Below are 9,418 nucleotides of genomic sequence, written 5' to 3'. Positions count from 1 at the left end.
TTTTTTTTTTTTTTTTTTTTTTGAGGCCGAATCTCGCTCTGTTGCCGGGACTGGAGCGCAGTGGCCGGATCTCAGCTCACTGCAAGCTCCGCCCCCCGGGTTTACACCATTCTCCTGCCTCAGCCTCTGAGTAGCTGGGACCACAGGCCCCGCCACCTCGCCCGGCTAGTTTTGTATTTTAGTAGAGACGGGGTTTCACCGTGGTAGCCAGGATGGTCTCGATCTCCTGACCTCGTGATCCGCCCGTCTCGGCCTCCCAAAGTGCTGGGATTACAGGCTTGAGCCACCGCGCCCGGCCGTTAAACTTTCACTTCTTGTTTACGTTGTACGGGCCTTCGTAAAGCTTCAGATCCTGGCCAGGGCGTCCGCTGATGGCAGCCTCCTTCCGCAGGCTTCCCCGTGGGGCCCGCAACACGGTTGAGCCAGAGACTGGGACTGTTTCCTCCCGCGGGGTCTTTGGTGGGGATGTCCCAGAGGAGTGGGGCAGGAGGAGGGGCGCGGAGCGCCCCCGGGAGCCGGTCAGGGCGCGGTGATGGTGCCTGTGGTCCCAGCTACTCGGGAGGCTGAGGTGGGAGGGTGGCTTGAACCTGGGAGGTCGAGGCTGCAGTGAGCTAGGATCACACTCCAGCCTGGGCGACAGAGTGAGAACCTTGTCTTAAAAAAAAAAGACCGGGCGCGGTGTCTCACACCTGTAATCCCAGCACTTTAGGAGGCCGAGGCCGGCGGCTCACGAGGTGAGAACATCTGGAGGTCCTGGGTAACACGGTGAAACCTCGTCTTTACAAAAAATTACGAAAAAAAAAAAAAAATAGCTGGGCATGGTGGCAGCTGCCTGTGATCCCAGCTACTTGGGAGGCTGAGGCAGGAAAATCGCTTGAACTCAGGAGGTGGAGGTTGCAGTGAGCCGAGATTGCGCCACTGCACTCCAGCCTGGCGACAGAGTGAGACTCCGTCTCAAAAAAAAAAAAAGAAATAAAATAAATTATAAAAGACTCAGAAGTGAAATTAACGCAGTGGGGTGCAATCTGCCTGGTGCCTGAGTTCACTATCCACACGGAGTTCATAAATTTGAGAGCAGTTTACAAAGTAGATTTTCCTACTTTGCAGGAAACCCAGAAATGTCTGGTGATTTGCCCACTAGTCTCGGCTGTTGTGGTCAGCAGGGTCGCTGTAGTATCCAAATGATTTCAAAAGCAGATTTATAAAAAGTACTCTCTTTTTTTGGTATGGAGGTTCATCGCCCAGGCTGGAGTGCAGTGGCGTGATCTCGGCTCACTGCAACATCTGCCTCCCAGGTTCAAGTGATTCTCCTGCCTCAGCCTCCCGAGTAGCTGGGACTACAGGCGCCGCCATCTCGCCCGGCTAGTTTTTTGTATTTTTTAGTAGAGCCAGGGTTTCACCGTGTTAGCCAGGATGGTCTCGATCTCCTGACCTCGTGATCCACGGGTCTCGGCCTCCCAAAGTGATGGGATTACAGGCTTGAGCCACCGTGCCCGGCCTTTTATTTTTTATTTTTGAGACGGAATCTCACTCTGTCGCCCAGGCTGGAGTGCAGTGGTGTGATCTCAGCTCACCGCAAGCTCCAGCTCCTGAGTTCAAGCGATTCTTTGCCTTAGCCTCCCGAGTAGTTGGGATTACACGTGCCCGCCACCACACCCGGCTAATTGTTTTGTATTTTTAGTAGAGATGGAGTTTCACCTGGTTAGCCAGGATGGTCTCGATCTCCTGACCTCGTGATCCACCTACCTTGGCCTCCCAAAGTGTTGGGATTACAGGTGTGAGCCACTGCACCTGGCCTCTCAAAATTTTTATAGCAAATCCTTACATTTCATGAGGGACCTTGGATTTTATTTTATTTTTGAGATGGCGGATCTCACTACTTTGCCCAGGCTAGGCTCAAACTCAGGACTCTCTGGTCTCAGCCTCTGGAGGAGCTGGGTCTGCAGGTGGCCGTCACTGTGCTGGGCTTGGGATGTGCATTTTAATGATTTTGGAATACTGTCTGGGAAGCCTGGGTGCCTTCCTCTCTTCCTCTCCCCAGAAGGACCTCCCACCTGGGTTTCCCAAAGTGTTGGGATTACAGGCGTGAGCCACCATGCCCCACTTCTCTTTGCTATATTGCCTGGGAAGGGTGTATTAATAATTTTTATTTTAAATTTCTTTTTTTTTTTTTTTTTTGAGACAGAGTCTTGCTCTGTCGCCCAGGCTGGAGTGCAGTGGCGGGATCTCGGCTCACTGCAAGCTCCGCCTGCCGGGGTCACACCATTCTCCTGCCTCAGCCTCCCGAGTAGCTGGGACTACAGGCACCCGCCACCACGCCCAGCTAATTTTTTTTTTTTTTTGTATTTTTGGTAGAGATGGAGTTTCACCGTGTTAGCCAGGATGGTCTCAATCTCCTGACCTCGTGATCCACCCACCTTGGCTTCCCAAAGTGCTGGGATTACAGGTGTGAGCCACCGCGCCCGGCACTTCTTAGCTATTTATATTCTTCCTTGAGTCATCGGTTTCTGCCCTTTGACAATTTTTCTATTAGTGTTTTGTGTCAATTATATGAGCTTTGTATTGAGAACATCGAGCTGTTGTGTTACTGCAAATGTTTTCCCGCCTGCATGCCGTGGTCTGTCATGTATTTCAGTGAATTTCTATCCACACGATGTGGAGTCAGTTAGGAATCAGGAAGCCCTTGCTGTGTGGGAGACTGATGGGTCCAGGCGCTATTCAAACCCTACCTCCAAAGTGCATCCCTGGCTCCCGGGGACCTTCTGGGTTGTGCTGCCCTGCGACATGGCTGGGTAGAGTCCTCCACACAGCCTCCCTGGCCTCCCCGCTACCTGCTGACCTCAGGGCAGGGTCTACCCAGGCTGAGGGGCCCATGGGCTGTGGGATTCCTCTCCTCTGCCTTCAGGGCCTGGATGATCTTCTAGAAGGCAGGAAGGAAAGTGGTCATGGCTAGCTCTGTTCTGCCCGCTTCTGGGTCCCCCCGGCCCACAGGCTCCTCCATGTCCCCCAGCCAGCCTCAGTCTGGGTCTGGGCTCCCACTCAGCAGGGAGGGTGAGACCTGCCAGCCCAGAGGAGCTGAAGTTTCCCAAGGGGCGTTGAGGACAGCAGGGAGGTGTGGGGTGTGAACAGAGGCCCCAGAGAATGGGGTCTGTGCCAAGGCCCCACGGATGGGGAGGAAGAGGGGAGGGTCCCCACCTGGAGACCCAGCCTGCAGGCCACTCGGCCACCTGTCCAGCGGTGGGGGAGCAGCAGCCGCTCATGCCCCTGCAATTTGTCCTCATCAGCAGGTGGGGAAAGAGGCCGGGGAGTTCTCCAGGCCAAGGTCACTCATGGGCAAGTTCCTGCAGCCTTCAGATCCTCCATACTCAGGGCCACTCATGCTTTCCTGGGCCCTTTGCTGGTTTGGAGGAACCGTCCTGTTTCCCAGAGTGCACTGCATGTCTCTGAGTGTGTGAGTGTGTGCGCCTCAGTGTCTGAGTGTGTGAGTGCACTGCGTGTCTCTGAGTGTGTGTGTGCGTCTCAGTGTCTGAGTGTGTGAGTGTGTGCGTGCGTGTGAGTGCGTCTCAGTGGTCTGGAGTGTGTGTGTGCGTCTTCAAGTTGTCCCCTGCAGTGGGTGTAGTGTGTGCGTTCTCAGTGGTGTCCATGTTGCGTCCAAATTTTTCTGTGTGTGAGTCTGTGTGTAGTATGGTGGTCTGAAGTGGTGTGTGTCCTCAAGTGGTCTGAAAGTGTGGGTGTGGCGTCTCAGTCTCCTGAGTGTTCTGAGTGCGTCTCAGTGACTCAGTCCCTGATGTGGGTGCGTCTCAGTGGCGTCCATGGTATTTTTCTTGGTTGTCTGTGTGGTGTGTGTTGGGTGTCTGTTGTGGTGGCCCGTGTGTCTCAAAGTGGTGTTTCCCACGCAAATAGTTTTTCTGTGTGGGTGTGTTGTGTCCAGTCTGTGTTGTGTGTGTGTGTCCATCTTTCTTTGTCTGGGCCCTCCTGTCCCTCTGCACGGAGCACTGGGTGCGGGGATCCCTGGTCCTGGGGTTATACAGCCAGGATACATGGGGCAGCCCTGGGTGAGGCCCGAGCACAGGCCCCAAGTGCCTCCTGCACAGGGTGGCTGAGCCAGCTCCTCTGTGGCTCCCAGGTCCCCACCACCCCTGATTGGGTACTGCCTGTCCTGGCCACCCACTCCTGCCCACCCTGCTCTCTGCAGGGGCCTCCTTCCTCTTTCCTGTGCGAGTCCTGGTGGTGGAGGCTCCTAAGGAGGTTGTGGCCTCAGTTTACTGCCTGCCTGGGCTCCTTGGTGTTACCAGACCCTGAAGGCAGCCTATGCCCTGGTCAAGATCCTTCTGGGGCGGGATGTGCTGGAAACGGCTGAACCATGCGGTGACGTACCAGCTCCTGCCGTCCCTGACATCCCCAGCACTGCCAACCTTCCCTGGGCTCCTCCGGCCAGCTCCTCTACCATACCCTCCCCACCTTGCTCTCCCCCAACCGGAATTCCAGCTCCAGGGTCGCAGCCTCCTGGGCTCCCAGCAGAACAGGCCTCACCCAGACCCCGCAGGAGCTGCAGGAATTGGGCTGGGTCTTTGGGCCTGGCTGCAGCCCCTTCTGACCTGACCTGAGGAGACACCATGGCTGTGGGAGGCAGGGTGAGGGTGCCAGGCCCAGCACAGAGGTGCCCAGGGCGCAGGCTGGCACTGGCCTGGCAGAGACCCTGGATGCCGCCGCTTCAGGATCGAAAAGGTTTCCAAGCCCCAGAGCCTGAGCTCGGCAGCCCCCGAAGATGTCTTGGGGCCTTGTGCTCCCCAAAGCTGGGAAGCTTAAGGCTTGATCCACAGCCTCTTTCAGGCCGGGGAGGCAGAGGTGCTCCAGGTCAGTAGGAAGGGGCCCACAGCCCAGGCTTTCACGTCCCCAAAACAGTGCAGGGTGCTGGTGGTGCAGGTGCCCATGGGGTGGTCATTTTGGTCTCTCCTGGCCTTGCACACATGTAGCACAGATTGGCTCCGGGCAAAGCCTTGAACCACATTCATCTGGGCCTTGTTAGGACAACAGGGATGGTGTGGGGTCGCGGGGGTGGGGGGTTGGGGGGAGGACCACATCGCTGGAGGGAGGGAGGCCGATGTCGGTGCCCAGGCTGGGCCCAGGGGACAGCGGGTCCTCACCTGGCTTGTGGCTGCCCGAGTTAGGCAGCCCGGATGGAGGGGCCCTTCCAGCCCTGCTGGCCCCGGGGATGCAGGGACTCAACGCCCCCTGGTCTCAGTGGCTCTTCCAGGAGAAACACAGCCTGCCCGAGGCAACATCACCCCACGATTTTGAGTCCCTCTGTCTACCCCTCCCCCCGCCAGGGCAGTGCCCCCTTGCCCAGAAGAGGCAGCAGCACTCCCAGCCCCTGGGGCACCACACAGCCCCTTGGGGAGGACGCCCTGCCGGCCCTACACTCAGGGATGGGCATTTCGGGGCCAGGATTTAATGGGGGTGACCCTGCCCGACCCCTCTATGTTGGTTACAAGGCGTCAGAAGAAAGGTGTTATTAACCCAGCTTCTTTTTTACAAGTCTTGTTTATTGAAAGGATCTGAAAATCGTAATAAGGCTTTCAATGACATTTAATAAATTTTCAAGAAATTAATATGAAACATTAAAATTTACGTCAAAAATCCAAAGTTTTCTAGATCATTTCCGTCTCGTGCTGCTTTAGAGCTCAGTTCATACGTTTTTTCTTCAGATGAGCGGCTGGAATTCTGAACACTGCTGTCTTCCGGCCCTGACGCTGGGTGCTGGTCCCTCTCTCCTCCTAAGCCCACGGCTGGGCCTCCCCTGTGCCCAGGGTCACAGTGGACTTAATGCCAGGCCCGCTGCCCAGAATCACACTCGGGGTTTTTGGACGCTCAAGTCTGCTGATGTTGAGGTGCCCAGAAGAGGGTGAGCAGGGAGACACATGCCTCGGAGAACGTGCCCAGGCTGGGCCGCGTGGCTGCGGGAAGCTCACCGGCGGCGGCGAATGTTTTGTGCCTTCTTTTTCTTATCAGTCTCCAGCAGATGAGGACAACTTCATGTGCAAAACTCAGAGCAGTTACTCAAAAAACAGACGCCCGGGCAGCAGTAACCAGGACACCAGGCTCTGACCACGGCCTCCACACACTTGTGCCCATGGAAGAGGCGTGTGCCAGGGTAGCAGCACCCATAGGCACCACAGCTGCCGGTGCTTTGCAGGCTGGAGACTCATGGCAGAGGCAGGAGGAGAATCAGTGTGTTGAGTCCCTCGCTATGTTCATGTCAAAAATTCTCATTACAGTTGCAAGATAAAAGGGATCACGATCACTAGCCCCGGAAATCCCCATCTCCTGGACCATCAGGATCGCACTGAACAGAATGGTCCCCGAATGGTCCCTGAAGACAGCATGGTGCAGAACACAAATGTAAACACTTAATGGCAGACAACTCCCTGCCCTGGAAATCTTCACAAAAGCGTGTACAAGAAAAGATGCACATAAGCACTTCAGAAACTCTAAAAGAATCTCTAAAAAGTATATACAGGATTTAAACCCCTTCCTGGGAGCGGAAGCTACGTGAGGAATGTGTGGGTCGCCAGTGATGCCAGCCCCATTCCCACTGAGGGTCCCAGACTCAGTGCTGGCCTCGAGCGGGGAGGGCCGGACAGCAGGGGACGCATCCAACCCTCCCCAGAAACTGAGCAGAACAAAACAACCTTGCCAGCCACCAGCAAGACCAGACTTTTCAACAGCGTCTCCGCCGGGGGTTTCCCTGCAGAAGTTTTAAGGAGAGGTGCAGGCCAAGGGGAAAAGCATCGCAGCTCAAGGAAGGTTTTGGCTGAGACATTTATTTTAACGTTGAAGGACAGGCCGAGTCATTCCGACCCCTCTGAATTCCAATCGACTGATTTGTGGAAAAATATCCTGGCATGGAATTACGGCAGCTGGAGGCTGTGCTCCAGGGACCCCCCATGGGGTCAGTGGGACAGAAGCACTCCCAGCCCATTGCTCACTGCTGCTTTAGAAAAGCAAAAAAAGTCAGATTTAAAATATTAAAAAAAACAGCTGATCTGGACAGAAGGGCAGACCCAGGCTCTGACCCAGGCTACAGGAAGGAAGTGGCCGTGCCATTGAGACAGAGGCGGTCACAGACACACACAGATTGGTCTGTCCCCAGAGGGTGCTTGGAGGGCAGAGAAGAAGACAGCGGAAGGATTCCGGCCTGGACAGGGCTCGACCTAGCCCTCCTCCTCCTCCTCCTCCTCCTCGAAGTGGGTTTGCTTCTTCCGGACGTTCCAGTGCAGGCACTGCGCGAGGCTCTCAAACCAGTCGCTCACGGGGTCCCGCACGCAGATGGAGGGGAGCGGGTAGCATGAGGTAGTGATGCTGATGCTGGGGCGGGAGAGCAGCCGCCTGAGCCAGGGCTTCCAGAAAGGCCCGCCCCAGCCAAGAACCCTCCCTCCCTCCCCGGGAATGGCTGGGACTCTTTTCCTGAGGGGCCAGGCAGCCCCTCCCTGAGGCAGGCTTGAGGGGTGCCCCATGGGTGCTGGGACAGAGCCGCCCCAGGTCCTGGAGGGAACGGTGCAGGGAACTGACAAGCTCTGCCCGGGGGCCCTCAGGGGTGAGGTCCCAGGGGGTGGGGGAGGGCAGCCCTCATGCAAGGGTGGGCAGCTGTGCGGGGGGGGCACCCTCAGGCCTCTGCTGGGGTCACACTTGCATGTGCCACCGTATGTGACCTGCTGCCGCCGGCACGGGTGCCCTGTGACACTCTAAGACCCAGGGACTCAGGCCCTGTGGTGCTCTAGGGGACAAGCTGTGTCTACAGACCAACCCCAAGAGCGCAGGCACCGCCCAGGGAGGAGGTTGGCAGGCAGTGCCCAGCCCGGCCTGCAGCCCACACCTGTCTCCGTGGCGGATCTCTTGTCTCTTCCGTCCGTCGAAGGACACCCATGCTGTGTTCCTTGCTTCAGGTGACAGCATGATCTGAGGGTCAAGCAGGGAGAGGGGTGGGCCCCCCGCTGTGGGGAGGACACTTCTAGGCACCCACCCCCGAGTGCTCGCCAGAGGCCAAAGGTTGGGCAGCTCTGACCCTGCCTTGCGGACGGTGGAGTGTGCATCTTACAGGCACTGGCCCAGCTCAGCACCGCCAGAGACCAACAATGGCGGGAAGCCCCTCAGACCCGGGCCCCGGGCACCTGGTGGACAGATCTCGGGCACCAGCAAGGCAGGCTTGCATCTGAGGGCACGGACGGCCCTAGGATGGTGAGGCCATGTCTGAGGCTGAAGCCAGCACGGCAGAGCCGAGCGCTAGGTCCGGGCTTTGTGCTGCATGGGGTCAAATGACTCACAAACCGGAAAAGGAGCGTCGTTGGCTCTGACCTTCAGCTCGACCCCTGCGGGGACCACGATGGGCCGGAAGGACAGCGAGTGGGGGCAGATGGGCGTGATCATGATGGCCGGCACGTTGGGGTGGATCATGGAGGCCCCGGCCGCGGCCGCATACGCCGTGCTGCCCGTCGGGGTGGACACGATCACTCCTGACAGGGACAGGCGCAGGCGTCACTCCCGCCCGAGGGACGCTCAGGGCCCCAGGACAGCGCTGCGGGCCTTACCGTCGCCCTGCACCGTGGTGATGAGGTGTCCATCCAGGTAGACGTCCACGTTGGACAGGTAGGAGGAGGGGCCTCTGTCAATCACCACCTCATTCAGGACCTGGAGGGGATGACAGCATTGCACACTCAGGGTGGGTGGGGCCGCACAGCTCACAGACACCGCTGTCCCACCCAGCTGGGCTCTGCGGAAGGCCCTCACCCCTGGGACCCAAGTCCCCCCACCCCGGGCCCCTCACCGAGGCCGAGGTGCCTCCACTCACCTGGTACTGCATGGCCTGCTTCCCGACATCCATGTCCAGGCCTGCAGCCCGTGAGCCATTCTCACCCAGCCCGTTGTGCACCGCGGTCTTCCCCCGGAGCTCCTTCACCACCCTGACCTTCAGCCGGCTCCGAAGAACAACAGCTGCGTTCCCTGAGGTCCGGCAGGAGTCAGAGGGCACGTGTCAGAGGGTGTCAGCGGGAGTCAGAGGGCATCAGTGGGAGTCGGAGGGTGTCAGAGGGCGTCAGTGGGAGTCAGAGGGCGTCGGAGGGAGACCGAGGGCGTCGGAGGGCGTCAAAGGGCATCGGAGGGTGTCAGAGGGCGTCAGAGGATGTCAGAGGGCGTCAGCGGGAGTCGGAGGGCATCAGAGGGCGTCGGAGGGAGACAGAGGGCAGCGGAGGGCGTCAGAGGATGTCAGAAGGTATCAGCGGGAGTCGGAGGGAGTCGGAGGGCGCACGTCAGCAAGGCCGGCAGGGTTGGAGCCCAGCCCAGGGAGGCCGGCGGGGTCAGGGTCCCTTTCTGCTCCCAAGTTGACACTTCTGTGCTTTTTTTTTTTTTTTTTTTTTTTTTT

The 9,418-nt window shown here is 58.0% G+C and overlaps 1 protein-coding gene across 2 annotated transcripts in view; it reads right to left on the bottom strand.

The window, feature by feature from the left end:
* Positions 1 to 5,528: 5,528 nt before the first annotated feature.
* The window catches only part of NADK (NAD kinase), a 30,811-nt gene continuing 26,921 nt past the window's right edge, over positions 5,529 to 9,418 (bottom strand). The window contains exons 8-12 of one of the 2 annotated variants that reach the window (XM_017882493.1): positions 8,849 to 9,000; positions 8,589 to 8,688; positions 8,356 to 8,513; positions 7,877 to 7,959; positions 5,529 to 7,368 (exon numbers count right to left, since the gene is read on the bottom strand). In XM_017882493.1, coding sequence (XP_017737982.1) covers positions 7,215 to 7,368; positions 7,877 to 7,959; positions 8,356 to 8,513; positions 8,589 to 8,688; positions 8,849 to 9,000 — 647 coding nt within the window. In that variant the 3' untranslated portion in view covers positions 5,529 to 7,214. The remainder of the gene's footprint in view (positions 7,369 to 7,876; positions 7,960 to 8,355; positions 8,514 to 8,588; positions 8,689 to 8,848; positions 9,001 to 9,418) is intronic. The other variant, XM_017882494.1, reaches the window with a different exon arrangement.

This window comes from Rhinopithecus bieti, unplaced genomic scaffold (assembly GCF_001698545.2).
Source record: "Rhinopithecus bieti isolate Rb0 unplaced genomic scaffold, ASM169854v2 scaffold_13351, whole genome shotgun sequence".
Taxonomy (NCBI): domain Eukaryota; kingdom Metazoa; phylum Chordata; class Mammalia; order Primates; family Cercopithecidae; genus Rhinopithecus; species Rhinopithecus bieti.
This window is presented reverse-complemented; position numbering and strand designations above follow the sequence as displayed.